Here is a 20,121-nt window from a genome sequence, read left to right as displayed (position 1 = left end):
GTGGTGTAAATGATCCTTAAAAAGCCAACAAAGTCCCAAACTAAATGCAGAACCTGGAAGAACAGCTTCCAACTCCCAGTCTGGGAGGCAATTGCTGGCCAAATAGAGCTCGTTTCCGCTCCCCCACGTGTCAAATGCCCAAGAGACCGGCCGCACTCCAATGCCACCAACATAAATAATACGTTATCGTTCCAAAAAAAAAAAGACACAGAAGACCCGCCAAGACCCTCCTTTATTGTTTGGAACAATAAAGTTTTGTTGAAGTCATCAGCGTGCGACCAGCTGGGCTTTTCGGCTTTTCCCAAAGCTACGCGGCTTCTACATCTCATGGCAGAATTTTCCCGCACCTTTTTGCGCACAGCAGTGAATATACAGAAATAAAGTTTGCTTCCGGCACTCGTGACAAAAAAAAAAAGCTTTTTTTTAATATATTTTTTTTTTAACATTTTAATACATAATATGTAACAAAAAATAATCTGTAGACGTCATATAATAGTTGTGGCGGGAACGTGAGGAAAGCAGCAAAACTGATATGGAAACAGTAATACTTTTTTTTTTCTTTTTTCTTTTTTTTTGCATATTGGCTCAAACAAAATGTTGGCGTGATTTAATACCGGCAAAAAGAACGCAGAAAGAACGTCAAGTATCATGTCAGGCGGATCTTTTTGAATTCCTGCAACATTTTTAAATAAGAGGGATTTGGTCAGAATACTTGACCAGCAGCCACCAATGACTTTGGGTGGACAAGGCTCCGTTCACACCAATGCGTTTTTTTTTTTTTAGTGCTTTTTGCAGAAACTACAGTCCATTTATCATGGTTTCCTATGGAACGCGTTCGCATCGAGGCTTTTTTTTTGAGCCGCTGCGTTTTTAGAAAGGGACTTTTTTTAAAAGCAAAAAGCAGCGTTTTTGTTGCAATAGAGTTCAGTGGAGAAGCTGCTGACATGCGTGGTAGTGCTTTTTTTTTTGCATTTTTATTGTGTCCAGCAACAAAAAACATTTCGCTTTAACAAAAAAAAAAGAGCTGAACAAAATGCGGTCGAAACAGCGTGTTAAAAAAACGCAAAAAAAAACCTGCAAAAAAGCATCAAAAACAAAAGGCATATATGTGACTGGAGCCTAACTCAAAAAAGATCTCTCTGCATCTAAAAACAAACAAAAAACAAAACAAAACCTGTTTTTGGTAGGCTGACCCTTTAACCAGACACAATTATTATTATTATTTTTTTTTACAATCCATTTTTCTGTATTTATAATGTATATGGGGTGACAATTTAATTCCCGGAATGCATGCGGCGTAGCACTCTGGTGGTGAATCACACGGCATTCTCCGACAGGTTTTAACTCGCGCTCTTCTGGGTCGCGGACCTGTGGACTCGGTCTTTATGGAGTAGTAGAAGAAATTACACGTATGTGCGTTGCGCTGTTGGAGGAAAATAAGTGTCAGGCATTTGGAGCGGAGGATTAACGTCAAATTTTGCATAAAAAATCAGCAAACGGGCGAGTAAAACTTTAGCGCTGTTACGGCAGGCTTACGGTGAACATTCCACGAAGGCATCTCGTGTTTTTGAATGGTAGATGTGGTTTAAAACAGAAAAACATAAAAACAAAACTACCAAAACAAAACAAAAAACAACCCCCATCCAAAAAACAAAACGTGCAGACTCGATGTACCACTCGGTCTTTTTCTGCCGTCACTTCTCTGTTTCTATGTTTAAGGAGGGGGCTGGGAAGACATCCACAATAATGGCAAAAACGCAAAGGACGGATGATAATATGGAAAATGAAAAGGTTACGGGAATCTGTTTGGAGGGGACGACTGGAACTCTGGCCTGACAAATAGATTCTCCACCACGACAATGCTCCTGCACATTCTCCACCACGACAATGCTCCTGCACATTCTCCACCACGACAATGCTCCTGCACATTCTCCACCACGACAATGCTCCTGCACATGATATGCTAAGTGTTTGGGTTCCTGGCTCCGAAACTTGTCCAACCACCTTATTTCCCTGACTTGACACCCTGCGACTTTTTTCGGCTGTTTCCAAAATTAAAAAATTCCGTAAGAAAGGACACAGGTGTGATGACATTCCGGACATCCAGCGCACCGCGACAAAGGCACCGCGCAGCATTCCAGAGTACAAATTCCAGGAATGTTTCCGGCGCTGGCACAACCGTCAAGAAAAGTGCGTCGCTTCACAAGGGGAGTAATTTGAAGGGGACAGCAGCCGCCAGTGTACAGGTAAGCAAACCTATATTTTTTTTTTTTGTTTCCCATTCTGGGAAGTAAATTGTCACACCTCATATATCTGATATGTGTTTTAAATCCCCGAGAATGACATCATAGGAACGATCTTACTGATGTGCATCCACCAATTACCTGCTTTGTGATGATGGTGAAAGATTCTGCAACCGGTAGGTCCAAATGAGATCTTCAAATAAAATTTCGGGGTTGCAATATTTTTGGAAAATCTATCGCCTACTTTTGGGTTCTATTGATAAACACCTTTTTGGGGGGGCTTATTAACCATTTAACCGACTGACACTTGTGGGTCCCTAAACAACTGTACATGTAACATTGGGACCATGACGTAAATGTTGTGGGTACCAGGGGCAGACTGACCATTTGGAAACTCGGGCACTGCCCGAGGGCCCGGGGTCAGTAGGGGGCCCCATGAGATGCCCCTGGTACCTTTTTCATAGGTTTTTTTGAGTTTGGGCAAGGACACAGGGGCCCCATGATCCTCTATTGCCCGGGGGCCCCATGAGTTGTCAGTCCGCCCCTGGTGGGTACCTTTGCTCTAGGCTGGTATCCAAAAATGTAGCATTATATTCCTGATAATGCAGAAAATGTACTAAAGACCCCATTGAACAGAAGAAAAGATCAATGTCCTGGGTGGAACAATTGGTTCCGCAATCTTCTACCTCACTTACACCTTAACCTCCGTCTCACAATGAACTATAGATTCTGTTCTCGAACTTTCCCAGCGTATTACACACATGCCCATCCTGTCCCTGCTCATGAAACACCCAATCCCTGCACAGTCAGGCTTAAATCCCAACAAGCAAAACTAAATTTTAATGTAGGAAAGTGTTAGATCTACCTAGCCTATATTGAATATAGAGAACAATCCACAATTTCAGTCCCTGTGCCACCAGATTAATACGGGAGACGCACCAAAAATCTGATGGTGGTTCATTTTTTTTTTCTGTGACTCCATTGGGTTTAAATTTCCAGCAAGGGACAAGAAATGAAGGGCAATCTTCTCAAAGGTGACATAGATGACAACAGAAACCTGCAAACGTTCTACCCCTTTACACTCTCTTCTAAACTTCAGAGTGTTGGTTTTATGCTGGCAATGCACCCGTATTAACGTAGCTCAGCAAAATGTACCGATAATTATGTAGTGTGCGGGTATAAGTGATGGAATGGACTGCTCAGGCAAAGGTATTCGTAAATGTTGCTAAGAATTATCTGACCAGTCACTGGCGAGCATGGTGAAGAGGGAACGGTAATGGGTCCCGCGCACAGCCCTCAGATCCCATTGCAGCCATGGATAAGGTTTTGTAGTCTTTGTTCATTCAGATCAATGATGTCATGCCACATAAAAGGGGGTGTTGTGTTGTTTTTTCTACTTCACCTACATGAAAGAAAACCTCTCAGAAAAGAGAATATTAAAAAAGTAGAAGGCATATCATACACGGGATAAAAATCCCAAAGGATATCAACCTTTAATAACTTTAGGAAGAACTCCAGTCAGGATACGTCTTCACCTAAATTTTGGCAAGAGAAGGTACACCCCTTTACGTTTTGATCTAGGGCAGCTTCACAATCCTGAACTTGCATATGCAACTTGAGGGTTCAAATGAAGATCCCACAGCGGGAGCTTGTGCATAGCTCCACATTGTTTATTCTAAAAGAGAACCTGTACTGATGGAGTTTCGTCGGTTGCCGTTGAGGACCTCTCCTTCTGGATATCACAGTTGCCGGAGAGTCAAGGCCATCCAAAAACGTCTTTACTCTCTGGCGAACTTGCCTTGAACATGCATTCAGTTCAGGATTCCTGGATTTACTCTTTGCATATTTTTTTTTTTCTGAGTCAAATTACTGGAGAAGGTCCAGCATGTTCAGAAGAAGGCCAGCAGCAGAAACAGACTCCATATTTAGATTGCTACAGGTTCCCCTCGACATTTAATACAATAATTTCTAAAGCTCAAACCATGAGATTACCAAACTTGTATGGAAATATCGATTGGTGGTGTTCGTCCTGATTGGAGTTCTCCTTATGTCACCACATCCAACACAACTGATCTCCTACATAGATTCAGCAATCCACATCCACCACACTCTCACCATATGCCATTCTCTTCTAGAATACTGTTTAGGTATATGCAACGCTACTCCATTTTCTGTTAAACCACACGAGGCCCAAACCAAAAAGGAAAAGGTCTGTGTTACCCATAGAAATCTGATTATTTTTCTAGATCAGCTTGGAAAACGAAACCGACCTTCTCTTCAGTTGCTATGGCCAACACAAAGGAGAGAATTTTTTTTTTTTACCAGCTAACCATTGAGCTCCCTTTCCCAAACCTTCATAGATGCCAAGAAAAGGTTAAGAAAAGGTAGCAAATTCGAGTATAAATTCTAAAAAAAAAAAAAAAAAGATACAATGTTTGATGGTACCGACTGAAAAGTCCTTATTCTACCTCCCAATGGATGGAGAAAAAACACAATTAAGATAAATAAGTCCACCTCCAATGCTGTGATACCCTAATCTGACCCGAATATGGGTCTCTTTTGGGGTTCCGTAAATAAGGACGGTGCCACCAGAACCATGCTGCCCATAGTAACCAATTGTCTTCCAACCTTTCGGCCCGAACTAGCAGCAAGAAAGGAAGAAGTGGGTTGTTGGTTGCTAGGGGGAGCACATTTTCGCCCTGAATATAGAGGTCCACCCTCTGAAGTGGAGGGTTCCTTGAAGCCTTGAAACCCTGGAGAGCATCTAATATTTGTTGCTGATTGAACCCCCTGACCTATATATATGTATTATTCCCAACATTGGTAAGGTATCAGGCAGTTTCTTAAACAAATGATCTTAATATCAAGTCCAAAACAGGCCCTGCGGTAATAACCCATACCATATGGGTATGAGGATCGCCGACCAGCATGAAGCGTCTGATACTCCATACGGAACCCTTCCGGAGATGCCGCGTCAATAGCGGCAAGCTGTCTTTCGGGCAAGGCCGCCTTCCATCGCTTGCTGGCCAGACTCAATCTTCAGGCACGGTAATCCTTGGTATAGGCAATGTAGACGGCAAGACGTTCCGAGGCAACGGCAGCGGCTGCCATGTTCCTCGGTAAGGAGAGTTTTCTTGGTTCAGATCAGCTCTTGCGCGTTTTGCTCACTTTTTTTTTTTTTGCACCCAGAAACCTTTGGAATATTATACATATTTGAAGCAGCAAAATAAAGATCTAAATCCACGACTGATTGTCTCCAATACAAGTTCCATAAAGTTTTTTTTTTTTTTGTATCTTCTCCTTCATATATATATATGTATATGCATATATACACACACATACCTTTTATTTTTTTTTTATATATATTATATATTTATATTTATCTGCTTCTTAAAATTTTGAAGAAACAATGGTACATTGGTGCAAGGTTTGTCATCAAACGAAGGATGAAAATCCAGCGATGGGGGCCCGGGATGTGGGGGTGAGACCGCTGGGCGGGTGGTAGATGGGGTTTTGTTGGCTCGGGGCCTGCTGAGGTGTTGGAGTCCGACTAGGTTTGGGCCTGTACAGGCTGCCCTGCTGACTGCTGTTGCTGTTGGGTATGATACAGTGTTCTGTGTCCTCCAGGTCGTTGTCTGTGTAGTTAAAGGCGTGCGCCCGGGATATGCCCTTCTGCTGCCGCCGCCAGGAGTTGTAGTAGGTGGGGTCGCTGATGTAGTGGTTGACGAAGGAATGGGTCTTCTGCTGGTTCTGGTCCACTTCGTATTCGCTGTCGCTGCCCTGTAGCAAAGTAAGGAACCATGTTATTTGGGTTGGGGGGTCAGTGGATGGAGAAATCCAGCCAAAACAAATGCGAAAATCCTTCACCAAAAAACCAACACCCTTTCACTTCCACTTGGGGCCCTGGTATCCCTACCCACATGGAAGAAAAATATATTTGAAATATATTTTAAAAATATTCTTCCCAAATATACTGACATGTATTTAAATACTACAATTTTGGCCATATTAATTATATTTCAATAATTATATATATATATATATATATATATATATATATATATATATACACCATATTTTAAAATGCGTTTTTATTACAACATATATGAAAAACATTTTTAAAAATACATTTTCAAATATACCATATCTTTAAAAATACAAATCTATATTTTTGGAATGCATTTGCAAATATATGTAAAAAAAATATGTTAAAACAGATTTTTTTTTTATATGTTAAAAAAAATATGAAGAATATTTTTAAAAATATATATTTTTTTAAATATATTCTTCAGATTCTTTTTTAATATATCAAAAAGCCATTTTAACATATATTTTTTACATATATTTGTAAATGCATTCCAAAAATATAGATATGTTAAAATGGCTTTTTGATATATTAAAAAAGAATCTGAAGAATATATTTTAAAAAATATATATTTTGAAAAATATTCTTCATATTTTTTTTAACATATAAAAAAAAAATCTGTTTAACATATTTTTTTACATATATTTGCAAATGCATTCCAAAAATATAGATTTGTATTTTTAAAGGCTTACAGTATATTTGAAGTGCATTTATAAAAATATTTCTCATGTATTTTGTAAGAACGCATTTCAACAAAGTGTGTATATATCTGTGTGTGTGTATATATGTACAGTATATATTGAAATATATTGAATATGGCCAAAATTGTAGTATTTCAAATATATTTTTCTCCTGTCGAGAATGGGAGTCAAAGGGTGTACGTTTTTTTTTTTGCATGGTGACCACTGAGAAATATATAATCCAACTGTTTACAAGCATATCCACGTATTTCTACAAATTCAGCCAAAACGCTGCTCCAAGGAGCTTACACTCTAACGCACCCCCCCCCAGTCACCCATTAAGAGTAACATTAAATAGTTAACCTCTCCTTATGTATTTGGAATTATTGAGAAGTTTTTACCACCCTCCGTCCGACCGTGTCCTCACAAGGCTGGAGAATAGGTGTTTCTTTGAAGGCTTCTAGAGGAACGAGGAATGCTTCGAATGTTTTGCCAACCTCAAACACGGCAGAGCCGAAGATCACAGCTGTGTTTTCATTGTTTTCAGTCTAAATATTGTTTGATGGCGGCGCCTGGACTAACAGGGGGGGAGATAAAAACCTGACACCTTTTTACCCTGAGCCTGTCACCAGTCAGGTTCACCGCCAATCAAAGGTTGTGTTTTACATGAGGGGCACCTAATGAGAAGAGAGAGATTGATGGCTGACCTCAGCTTCTGAAAAGGCCAGGTGCCTGGCCAGGGGCGGACTGACTATTTGGAAACTAGGGCACTACCCGAGGGCCCGGGGTCAGTAAGGAGCCCCATGAGATGCCTCTTGTACCTTTTTCATAGGCTTTTTTGAGTTTGGCCAAGGACACAGGGGCCCCATGATCCCCTATTGCCTGGGGGCCCCAAGAGTTGTCAGTCCGCCCCTGTGCCTGGCTATCAAACAGAACCTCTAGCTTCAATATGTTCCTAAAGACACCCCACTGGCTGTGTAATGTTCCAGTCCGGGCAGCTAGAACTTTAAGAAGGAATTCAAGAAGAGGCCCCGTGACCGGCCTTGTCTGCATGTTCCCCCTATGCTGAAATGGTTTACCTCCGGGTACTTCAAAGACCTGCTGGTAGGATAATTGGTTCTTGTCTAAATTGGACTTGGTGTGTGTACGTGAGACCTTAGATTGCAAACTCCATGAAGGCAAGAACTGATATGGATGTGCAGAGCTGTAGAAATTGTTGGCACTATATAAATAAATACGTTATCAAGACCTACCTGTCCCCACAACAGCTGGGACCCTCCGCAACTTGAGGTTTTGTTGCAGTATGCAAACTTTTTATTTTGTTTTGGACCCGGGGGAAGGGTTAGAGCCAATGTCATATTCTTGTCACCTGTGTCCCTTTCAGGGTAGCTTCCTCCTATTTCCTGTCACAACAGGAAGCAATGGGAAATCCCACCAATGGGGACACAAACAATTTTTTTTTCGTAGCCGAGCCTCTGTTGTCATAGGCACAAGAATGACCCACAAACAAAAATGTTGCTCTTCTCCAGAATTCAAAATGAGGAAACTGGTTAGGCTTCTCCATGGGGCAGAAGAGGTCCATCACCGAAGGACACGAGCAAAGAAACAGAGGTTCAACGAGTGGGGGTATGATTCTAGGGGGACACCCAGGGATCCAAACACCTGGTGGTACCAGTCTATAACTCAGGGTCTTATAATTGAAAAACAGAAGAGTGAAGGACTTTAGAGGTGCTTAAATACCCTCAGGATGAAGATAATTCTAATATATTGGTTTTCTTAAAAAATAGTTTATTACATATATCAACATATAAAACATACATGTTCTCCCATAGAGTCAAAATGAAAGAGTGAGCCCTTCAGCCTAGTGAGTCCCATAGCCCACTATCCAGATATTAACAGTACCGAACCATAATCAAAAGATTATCAGTATGGCAGAGGTCCAGGATAGTGGAATGATGTATAATCCGACGCGTTTCGCCAGATTGGCTTCTTCAGGGGTTCAGAAAAAAAGGAGATACTATGCCAACAGTAGCTCAGACCGACAAGGCTTGGCTCTAAGAGGATCAGAGGAAGGCAAGACAGGGCAGGGCAAAGCTGGGACCTCCTGGGGGAAGAACCAGGACATATATAGAGGCATGCACACCACACTGCCCAGAGAGGTAGAGGTTCCTATAGCGTAGCTATTCTCCTCCAAGTCATGAGGATAACTGATCTCATAGAGATGCAAAAGCAGGTTAATACAGAGCTTGATGGATCTTAGCCGGATCTTTCAAAAGGTCAATCCGCCCGAAGACCACATTCAGATGAATAGTATCACTCTCTTGGTCTCTCGTAAGCGCCTCTCTACCATATCTCAGCATCCTAGAGTGTAGATCAGGGACTTATATTATCGAGCTTGTGTCCTGTACTGTATAAAGATCGCTTCTCGGCCTTTTGGCTAAGATCAAGTGTAGTATCTGTTCTTATCAGTGTCCAGTGGGGGTGCTCCCGGCCATTCTAGCTTTGCGGGGATGGCTGTTGTATAGTACCCTCACTGGTATGATGGGGGTCTGGAAGGCCAGTATCGGGGGGACAGAAACCGGGGAGCGCCACAAGTTAAGCTGGGGCCCTGGGAGTAATTCCCCTGAGAAAGCTGGAAGGACCCAGTACCTCCTGATTTGGACGGATCTACCTTGGTCTGGCCAGGGGCTGAGGAGGCAGAAAGCCCGCAAACACGGTGCCCCCTGAGTAGTCGCCTCAGGGGTGCTCTGAGTAGCACTTGGGTGTGGGACCCCACGATGTGAATGAGCACATGGTCACCGCGTTTAAAACACTTTTTGCACTGCGCCTCTAGGACCGGGCCTTTTGGCCAAGTCCTGGGCAATTTTTTTGCTACAGGCCTCAGGGTCTGGTCAGTGCACAATTTGGGCACGACCACTTTTTTATTATTTTTATAGATTATTTATTTATTTATTTATTTTTTCTCACCCCATGTTTGTCACTTTTTCTCTTATGTGTGTGTTTTTCTCACAGGATGGAGGGTGTGGGTCCTCGGGCCTGCCCTGAAGTCTAGGGGGAGGATGTGTGGCCTTTTGGTTCCTTCCTCCCCTGTCCCTAGGGGGTTTTCTCTTCGGGAGAGCCCCCTGACCAAGTACTGGGTGTCCGGCTTTGGCTGGACACAAGGAACGGTGGTCCACCAGGCCTTTTGGCCAGGAGGACCAAATGGGAACCTTGTCCCTGTCAGGAGCTTCGTGCCCCGGGGTATCAGGGTAGTGGTCCAACCCCTTCGGGGGTAGGACAAAGCACACCCCTAAGTGCACTTTTTGTGTGGTGTTTTTGCACTTGCACTTTTTTGTGAAACACTTACGGTTTATTCGTTGTAGTTTGCACGTTTGCGGACTTAAAAAAAAAAATAAATACTGTATGATAAAGACATTCTGCTCGCCCCAACAATCTGGCTAGCATAATGGAAGGGTGATGGCAGTAAAAGACCAAATGGTCCATCGAGTCTATGAAGACAAGTTTAGGTTCATTTCCTGTAAAGCAGCCTTCACTACATGGTGGACCGCGGTCCGGATCCAGAAGTACTGACAGCCCAGACCAACAGTCAACCACTCTGCTGGGCTAGATCATCATTACGCTGCAGTCATTGGTTGTTAGGATTGCCAGCATCATAGCACCCAATGATGTCACGTGTGTGCCCTGCCCCCGGCAGCATGCTTTTACTCCCAGCTCCCGCCCTCGCCTGGCTCTAATGGACTCTACTGGTCTATAGTGAGACACTGATGGGGGAATTTGATGTAAGGGGGCACTGTGATTTTGGCAGCTGATATATGGGAGCACTATGATGTGGGAATTTGATATATTGGGGCACCTTGATGGGGGCACCTGATGTAAGGGGGCACCCTGATGGGGACACCTAAAGTAAGGGGGCACCCTGATGGGGGACACCTAATGGGGACACCTGATATGATTGCATACTGATGGGGGAGCTACATGTATGGTGACACCTGATGTATGGGGGTACTCTTATGGGAACACCTGATAAAAGGGGGTACTCTGGTGGGGACACCTGATAAAAGGGGGTACTCTGGTGGGGACACCTGATGTAAGGGGGTACTCTGATGGGGATACCTAAAGTAAGGGGGCACCCTGATGGGGGACACCTGATGGGGACACCTCATATGATTGGATACTGATGGGGGAACTACATGTATGGTGACACCTGATGTATGGGGGTACTCTGATGGGAACACCTGACATAAGGGGGTACTCTGGTGGGGACACCTGATAAAAGGGGGTACTCTGGTGGGGACACCTGATGTAAGGGGGTACTCTGGTGGGGATACCTAATATAAGGGGGTACTCTGGTGGGGACATCTGGTATAAGGGGGTAATCTGATGGGGGCACCTGATGTAAGGGGGTACTCTGGTGGGGACACCTGATGTAAGGGGGTACTCTGGTGGGGACACCTGATGTAAGGGGGTACTCTGGTGGGGACACCTGATGTAAGGGGTATTCTGGTGGGGATACCTAATATAAGGGGGTACTCTGATGGGGGCACCTGATGTAAGGGGGTACTCTGGTGGGGACACCTGATGTAAGGGGGTACTCTGGTGGGGACACCTGATGTAAGGGGGTACTCTGGTGGGGACACCTGATGTAAGGGGTATTCTGGTGGGGATACCTAATATAAGGGGGTACTCTGGTGGGGACATCTGGTATAAGGGGGTAATCTGATGGGGGCACCTTATGTAAGGTGATTTTTATTTATTTTACTTGAAAAGAGAGATTTGGCCCTCGGCTGGAAAAAAAATTTTAATCCCTTATCCCTGCTGTAGAGTAACTAATTCTGCTGGAAGTCTCTTCCCAGCATCCACTACGCTTTCGGTAAAATTCTTCTTTCTCCTTTGCTTTCCTCCTGCTAGTTTGAAGTCATCACACATCGTTATTTTTGGCGGTTCAGATTCCCAAAAGGTTTCTAAAGGGAGGAAGGGGCCAAAGTCGGCTCCAATGGCTGTGTCTGCCTTAAGCTGGTGCGATTTCTGTCTGCACAATCGTAGAAAAGTTTGTTCTTCAGAAGATCCTTTCTTGCCATCACGGAGTCCACTAATTATGTTCGAAATTGATGATATTTCATTCAGCGTGATTACAGCAGTTGGCAAAGGTCCAGTTCCCGTCAAGTTCTTTTACATGGATTCCAATCTCGTGCCCTGATGGGTAGGAGTCGTTTTTGGATCCCTGAAATGCATTGACTACTCTTTTGATTGTCCTGCTGACTTTATTGGAATAAAGTCACATCAGGACCCTTTAGCAGTGGTCAGTATAGATTTTTGTTACATTACTCTATGAGCCAGGAAGACGGTGGAGACCCTCCAGAGTGTAGAAGCCTCCTGCCTGGGAACTGGGTCATCTCCGTTCTCACTTTATAATAGCAATACCAATAATACATGTACAGGCCCAGCACTATTTTTCCACTTTCCAACCGACTAAAATATATATGAGGCAGCAGAAAAATGGTGGACTTTAACACCCACGTGCCACAGATATGCGTCACTGAACGGCAAGCGTTTCTGTGCTTATAGCCATGGCTGCTCACATTTTACTATGCATCAGTTATGAATGAACATGGTGAGTGATCAGTACTGATCACATGTGTTCATTTACTTTTGGAAGTGGGCTGGTAAATGTGACATACACTATGTTGCCAAAAGTATTGGGCCAGCCCTCCAAATCATGTGATTCAGGTGCTCCAATCCCCTCCATATCATGTGATTCAGGTTTTCCAATCCCCTTCATATCATGTGATTCAGGTGTTCCAATCCCCTCCATGGACACAGGTATATACAATCAAGCCCCTAGGCATGCAGACTGCTTCTACAAACATTGGTGAAAGAATGGGTCGCTCTCAGGAGCTTAGTGACTCCAAGCGTGGTCCCGTGATAGGTGGCCACCTGGGCAATAAGTCCATCCGTGACATTTCCTGGCTACTAAATATTCCACGCTCAACTGTTAGTGGGATTATCACAAAGTGGAAGCAACTGGGAACAGCAACTCAGCCACCAAGTGGTAGGCCACGTCACATGACAGGGCGGGGTCAGCGCATGCTGAAGCGCACAGTGCGCAGAAGTCACCAACTGTCTGCAGAGTCAATAGCTAAAGACCTCCAAACTTGGTGTGGCCTTCAGATGAGCCCAACAACAGTGCGTAGAGAGCTTCATGGAATGGGTTTCCATGGCCGAGCAGCTGCATCCAAGCCTTCCATCACCAAGTGCAATGCAAAGTGTCGGGTGCCGTGGTGTAAAGCACGCTGCCACTGGACTCTAGAGCAGGGGAGGCGTGTTCTCTGGAGTAACCAATCACGTTCTCTGGCAATCCGATGGACATGTCTGGGTTTTGCAGTTGCCAGGATAACGGTACTTGCCTGACTGCATTGTGCCAAGTGTAAAGTTTGGTGGAGGGGGGATTATGGTGTGGGGTCATTTTTCAGGGGTTGGGCTTGGCCCCCTAGGGCCCGGGGTCAGTAGGGGGCCCCATGAGATGCCCCTGGTACCTTTTTCATAGGCTTTTTTGAGTTTGGGCAAGGACACAGGGGCCCCATGATCCCCTATTGCCAGGGGGCCCCATGAGTTGTCAGTCCGCCCCTGATCACGTGACTGCGATTCTGACAGCGGCGATGGTGAGTGAGATATTACAGAATGCAGGCATGTACCTGCACAATGGCTGGCAGCACAAACACGCCTTTCTCTTGGCCTTGTCATGGAGAGTCGGGGATTAGCACAGTGTGTGCATGGGATTCCGAGAGCTGTTCCTTGTTTGACTTGGGAAAGGCGCGGTCTGTTTATCCAGTCGGCTTGCAGAAAATAGTGGCGTTCCCATAGTAATGGCATTTTACTGAAGGCACTAGTAACTCTGAGCAGGCTTGGCACCGATGCCAGCCTCTCGCGCTTGAGAAAACAGGCAGTGCTCTTAATAGGCTCATTCAGTACCAGGTCCGCATCAAAATTTGGCAAAGGATTTTTTTTTTGGGGTGGGGGAAGGGCTGTACGAAGGATGGAGGACATCAGCTGCATGTAAAAAAAAATGAAAATATGATGCAGCTTAGCAGTTCTTAGGTAAGGCAGTTGCACTTTTTTTTTTTTTTTTTTTTTAGGCTAAGGCTAGCCATACCGATACAAAAAAAAAGAAATCACTCAGTTCCCCTATCTATGGATGGATGAATCTACAGTACCTGGTATTGTATTCTAAGAACTGAATAATGGCAGGGCGCTGGATCTAGATCTTAGTCCCATCAACCAGACTATGACATTGGAACTTGACTTTGGCTGCTTGAGAGGGGGGTTCACACAAAGTAGACAACCTGAACCGAGAGGTCCATGTAAAACCAAATAACTGGACACCAAATGATCATCTCAAAATTCCAAAGTATGTTGATAGAAATGTGACAACAGGAAGAAGAACTGTAGCCAACGCATTTCTGGGGCCAAGCAATCCCTTCATCAGGACTTAGGGTTTAGACTCAATAAAACAGCCATTCTCAGCCAGGGTTCTATGACACCCTAGGGTTCCTTCAGAGTTTGCTTGGGGTTCCTTGAGCAGTGGCTGATGGAGCTCCCATTAAATGGTGTCCAAATAGTCCCCTTGGCAAAGCCAGTAGCATGAAACCAATGATCTACTTGGCTTTCTTTATGGGTGGTGTTCTTACCACTTCTGTAATGGTTGCGTGGTTCCTACTGACCACCAATGTAAGGGGCAATTTTGCGGTTTGCCTTCGATTAGTTTTGTTTTAGTAAGGCTTCCAAGAGATCAGCTCAAAGTTCCTTTATTGTTGATAGCAATGTGACAACAGGTAGAACAACTATAGCCAACACGTTTCAGGGGCCAAGAGATACCTTCATCGGGACTTAGGTTTATTATCTGGGTTTCTTAAATGGACTCTGTAGAACAGCCATTCTCAACCAGGGTTCTATGAAACCCTAGGGTACCTTCAGAGTTTTCTTGGGGTTCCTTGAGCAGTGGCTGATGGGCGTCCCACAAAATAGTGTCCAAAAAGTCCCAGAACCAGTTTCCCATGGCAAAGCCAGTAGCATGAAACCAATGATCTACTTGGCTTTCTCTATGGGTGGTGTTCTTACCACTTCTGTAATGGTTACGTGGTTCCTACTGACCACCAATGTAAGGGGCAATTTTGCAAATTGCCCTCGATTAATTGGTTTTAGTAGGGGTTCCATAAGATCATCTCAAAAGTGATAACAGGTAGAAACACTGTAGCCAACATGTTTCAGGGGCCAAGAAATCCCTTCATCGGGGCTTTGGTTTAAAATCTGTGTTTCTTCAGCAGACTCTATAGAACAGCCATTCTCAACAGGGTTCCATGAAACCCTCAGGCTCCTTTAGAGTTTGCTATGGGTTCCTTAAGCAGTGGCTGATTGACCTCCCCAGGGCCAGTTCCACTTGGCGAAGCCAGCAGCATGAAACCATTTGGTATGTACTCGATGAAGCACCGATGTAGCAGCTCCAGCGTCTCTCTCCAAATAGGGTGCCAATCCAATGAGTAGTATGTGAACGCCGCATACATAGAGAGTAGAGAAAGGTATCAGCCCCAGCTCCTCCAGATAGGTCACGTCCCCCCTGACATTTCATCCTACTCCCAGGGCTTAGTCATAGAGGTATCTTTGTATATATCTAGGTATACCTCTATGAGTAAGCCCCATGGGTGGGGTGAAATGCGTCAGAAGGGGGGCATGGCTTATCGGGATGGCCTGCGGCTGTTCTCTACCCTTTATGTGCTCGGTTTGCGGCATTTACTTACTAGCATGAAACCATTGATCTACAGCTTCTTGAATGGGTGGTGTTCTGACTTCTGTAAGGGTTGTATGGTTCCTACTGACCACCAATGTAAGGGCGATTTTGCCATTTGCCCTCAATTAATTGGTTTTAGTAAGGGTTCCATAAGACCATTTTTGGGGAGGGGCTAAAGAGGTTAAGCAGGGCCATTAAAGAACCTCTTGAAGGACAATCTCCAGCAGGAGAAATATTTTCTCCTTTATAGATATAGATGGAGTCTGGTAGGTCTGGTGTCGCCCTTCTTGTATGGGTGGTGCTCTGACCACTTCTGTAAGGGTTGTATGGTTCCTACTGACCACCAATACAAGGGCGATTTTGCCATTTGCCCTCAATTAATTGATTTTAGTAAGGGTTCCAAAAGACCATTTTTTTTGGGTGGGGGGGCGCTAAAAAGCTTAAGCAGGGCCGTTAAAAAACTCTTGAAGGACAATCTACAGCAGGAGAAATATTTGAGCCGTTTCTCCAGGTATAGAAGATACCTGATCTCCTGAGCAATGTTATCGGCTTACCCATCTATCTTCCCTGAACTACACAACCACTCCCCTCTATGTGATGAAGAAGAAAGGGAGGAGAGGTGTTCGTGGTCCAAATCTGTGGGTGGAGGCCACGGATGCCCCCTTCAGCCCAGCAGCCTGTCAAACTCAATGAGAGGCCGACAGTCGCTGCAGACGGATGGATGCACTTAGCGGTATGAACGTTTACATGAGTATTCTCCAAAGGGAAGAATTCCCAGAATGCATGAAGTCAGCATGCTGGGCACTCGTCCCTGGGTGCATGCCACCCTAAATGTAAGTACCACCATCCAACCCCAGAAGCCTCTCGTAGAGTTTGGCAGGCAGCAGGACGTCTGCGCCGCTCACAGCTAAATTCCAGAGTCTCATGCACCAGGACTAAACATCCATGGTGAATCAACTACGGGGGGGGGGGGGGGGGGAGGGGTTATCCAGAAATAATTCACTAAAGAGGAGAAGGGTGCACAGGGATGACCCTATCGGTGAGCAGTGGCTCCTTCACCATCCAATCACAGGTTGGGAGGGTTGGGTGGTGGTCCTTGACCAAGCTGGCAGGCTTTAACTGCAGTGATGAAAAGTAAAGTCAGGGAACTTGGCTCTGTTGACACTGGTGTCCAAATCACAAGACTGGCCGAACAGAATTCATCTCCTCTGGATCTCACGTGTGAATTCGGCTCTTTCTCTGCGGTCCGTCACGCAGTAAATATTCCTGTTGCGCAGAGACCGAAAACATTGTGCAATGCCAGCCAGTTATGTTGGTTGTAAATAAGAGGAGATAAGTCCCCTGGAAGGAATGGCTGTGTGATGGGTCAGAGGTCGGAGGATCGTGTTCCTCTCTGAGCCAAGAATACCCGGCAAGTGGCAGAGTCCTCCTATTTATCTTGGCCGCGTCTCTCAATTTTGTACTGATTGGAGGTAGGAGGAGCGCCTGGGGCCAAGGTCCGGACTCATAATGGGATAATGCTTTCTTTAAAGGGTCAGTCCACCAAAATGTAGCTTTATAGATATAGATAGAGCCTGGTGTGGCCCCCCGACTTATATGTCATGGATCTCTGCCATCATTCCCAGCTCTTCTCCTGGCCAGCTTTGTGTCTCCCAGCTCCTCCTGTTGGGCTATAAACTCAGCACAGGGATGGTGGGAACCCTTCATAATGGGCACAGCAGGGGTACAGACCCGGGAACTCAGCATAGGGATAGTGGAAACCCCTCATAATGGGCACAGCGGGCGTACAGACCCGGGAACTCAGCACAGGGATAATGGGGACCCTTCATAATGGGCACAGCGGGCGTACAGACCTGGGAACTCGGCACAGGGATAATGGGCACAGAGGGTGTACAGACCTGGGAACTCAGCACAGGGATGGTGGGAACCCTTCATAATGGGCACAGCGGGTGTACAGACCCAGGAACTCAGCACAGGGATGATAGGAACCCCTCATAATGGGCACAGCGGGTGTACAGACCCAGGAACTCAGCACAGGGATGATGGGAACCCTTCATAATGGGCACAGCAGGCGAACAGACCTGGGAACTCAGCACGGGGATGGTGGAACCCTTCATAATGGGCACAAAGAGTGTACTGACTGGGAACTTGGCACAGAGATGGTGGGAACCCCTCATAATGGGCACAGTAGGTGTACTAAGCTGGGAAATCAGGAACCACGGGAGAAAGCTTTATTAGAGTCACAGTAGTTTCAACTCTCCAACTCTCTCTGCTGCTAGAGGTATAACAAATGCTCCAGCATCCTCCAAACACTACCTCCTTCGGGTGGACTGATCCTTTAATTTAGGAACTTGGATATTATGGTGACTCCACTGAAGTCATTCCTTAACCTTTTTCTATGCCCCCCGAGAAATTGGACTTAATACAAGTGAAGAAGTCAGGAGGTCAGATTTCAGGTGAAGGTGCTCAGTGCTCCCAGGTGAGGCAATTCGCAGGTGTCACGCTTGAAGGCTCAGCAGTTCCTGGCTAGACAATGCGGTGCGGCTCGGTGCAGCCCAGGGAGGACAAGGAAGGGGTTAAGAGGGATTAGGCTGAACGCCGCTGTTTGTCCGGGTCCTTTGTATTTTGCACTCAGCCGAGACTGAGCCGTCCTCCATGGCCCTGGAGAACTATTCTACGAGGAGGGGGTGGGGGGTCGGGGACTTTTGTGGGTGACTTTCTATCTTCTTTATCAAGTCACTTCCGTGATGACGGGTTCGGTATTGTCTCTGCTTTTATCGAACGTTCATGGCGGTCACACCCTGCACAATGTGCGCTCACACCGGGAACTCCCAGTAACTTCAGAAGACTGGTGACAATGGTGGCCATTGTGTTCTATCTGGAGCAGTCGTTTTATATTGAAGGACAGGTAAAAGGTAGTACCACCCCCCCCTCCATCCTTACCGAAGGTTGTACCATCCACTAAGACTTAATCCACCATCCCATGATCTCCCATCCCGCCAATTTCGGCAGTAATGACCAGTCTGCTGGCGTCGCTTTCTGATCCATTTTATTACCAACCCAAAGGGACCAGGATGTGCACCATTGAGATAGGACATGATCTCTGGTAGAGGCACCTACCCTTACTACAGCCCTAACAGTACTGGCGGCTGGGGCAGGCATGAGAATTGGGGTATTCATGTGTATTGGGCAAGAAAGGCAGGCACCATAGGGGACCGTAGAACTCAAAGTTCTTCCTGCAGACAAAAAACTTAAAGCAGAACTCCATGCAATTTTTTGTGGTCCTATGCAGTGGAGCTGTGCCTGCACTGCATGGGTTAACTGATCATTTTGTCCAGGGGGCCCCCGAAAGGCCGTACTTACCCAGTCCTTTCAATCCTCCCAAAAACGGCGCTCCCCCACGTCCAGCGGTGGACTGTCCCTGTTGTCCTCACGCAGGAGGCCGGTCTGTGGGCACGATGACGTCAGGAACAGTTCATTCACAAGACTGGGGGGTGCAGGGATTGGTCTTGTGCTTGGAGGATCGGCAAGTTAGATAAGTATATCTCCGCTCTTATCACCCCTAGACAAAATCAAGCCATTAGCCCATGGAGAAGGACTGACATCAACGGTGATTTCAATTCAGCTAACTGTTCCACCGCCTGTGAAACTGGTCTTCACTCTTGTGAAGAGCTGAAGAGAGCATCCAGAACTTCCCGGTGTGACAGATGCCTGGTCCTCCTCTGTGGTTCTACCCACTGGCTGCTATGTCAAAATTATGTCTGAGGGGCATGGTAGTGATCAAGGAGCTGGCCAGTGGTGCCACAGTACCCAGTATAGGACATACCTAGTGTCGGATGGTAGTGATCAAGGAGCTGGCCAGTGGTACCACAGTACCCAGTATAGGACATACCTAGTGTCGGATGGTAGCTGGCCAGTGGAACCTCAGTACCCAGTAAAGGACATACCTAGTGTCGGATGGTAGTGATCAAGCAGCTGGTCAGTGGAACCACAGTGCCCAGTATAGAACATACCTAGTGTCGGATGGTAGTGATCAAGGAGCGGGTCAGTGGAACCACAGTGCCCAGTATAGAACATACCTAGTGTCGGATGGTAGTGATCAAGGAGCGGGTCAGTGGAACCACAGTACCCAGTATAGGACATACCTGGTGTCGGATGGTAGTGATCAAGGAGCGGGTCAGTGGAACCACAGTACCCAGTATAGGACATACCTGGTGTCGGATGGTAGTGATCAAGCAGCTGGCCAGTGGAACCACAGTACCCAGTATAGGACCTACGTAATGTCGGATGGTAGTGATCAAGCAGCTGGCCAGTGGAACCACAGTGCCCAGTATAGAACATACCTGGTGTCGGATGGTAGTGATCAAGGAGCGGGTCAGTGGAACCACAGTACCCAGTATAGGACCTACCTAATGTCGGATGGTAGTGATCAAGCAGCTGGCCAGTGGAACCACAGTGCCCAGTATAGAACATACCTGGTGTCAGATACCAGTGCGAAGGATTCCAGTGACTGGCAAAGCAAAAAATGGCTTCACCGGTAGGCTGCACATA

General features: G+C 45.8%; 1 protein-coding gene and 1 pseudogene across 2 annotated transcripts in view; one reads left to right on the top strand and one right to left on the bottom strand.

Annotated features, from left to right (window-relative positions):
• Nucleotides 1–400: 400 nt before the first annotated feature.
• SDK2 (sidekick cell adhesion molecule 2) overlaps nucleotides 401–20,121 on the bottom strand; it is a 186,203-nt gene continuing 166,482 nt past the window's right edge. For both annotated transcript variants that reach the window (XM_089685363.1, XM_089685365.1), the window contains one exon: nucleotides 401–6,023. In XM_089685363.1, coding sequence (XP_089541489.1) covers nucleotides 5,679–6,023 — 345 coding nt within the window. In that variant the 3' untranslated portion in view covers nucleotides 401–5,678. The remainder of the gene's footprint in view (nucleotides 6,024–20,121) is intronic.
• On the top strand, nucleotides 9,206–9,321 carry LOC149456159 (U2 spliceosomal RNA; annotated as a pseudogene).

Source organism: Staurois parvus, unplaced genomic scaffold, assembly GCF_062004578.1.
Source record: "Staurois parvus isolate SC_StPar_1 unplaced genomic scaffold, SC_StPar_1.0 ptg000373l, whole genome shotgun sequence".
Lineage (NCBI taxonomy): Eukaryota > Metazoa > Chordata > Amphibia > Anura > Ranidae > Staurois > Staurois parvus.
This window is presented reverse-complemented; position numbering and strand designations above follow the sequence as displayed.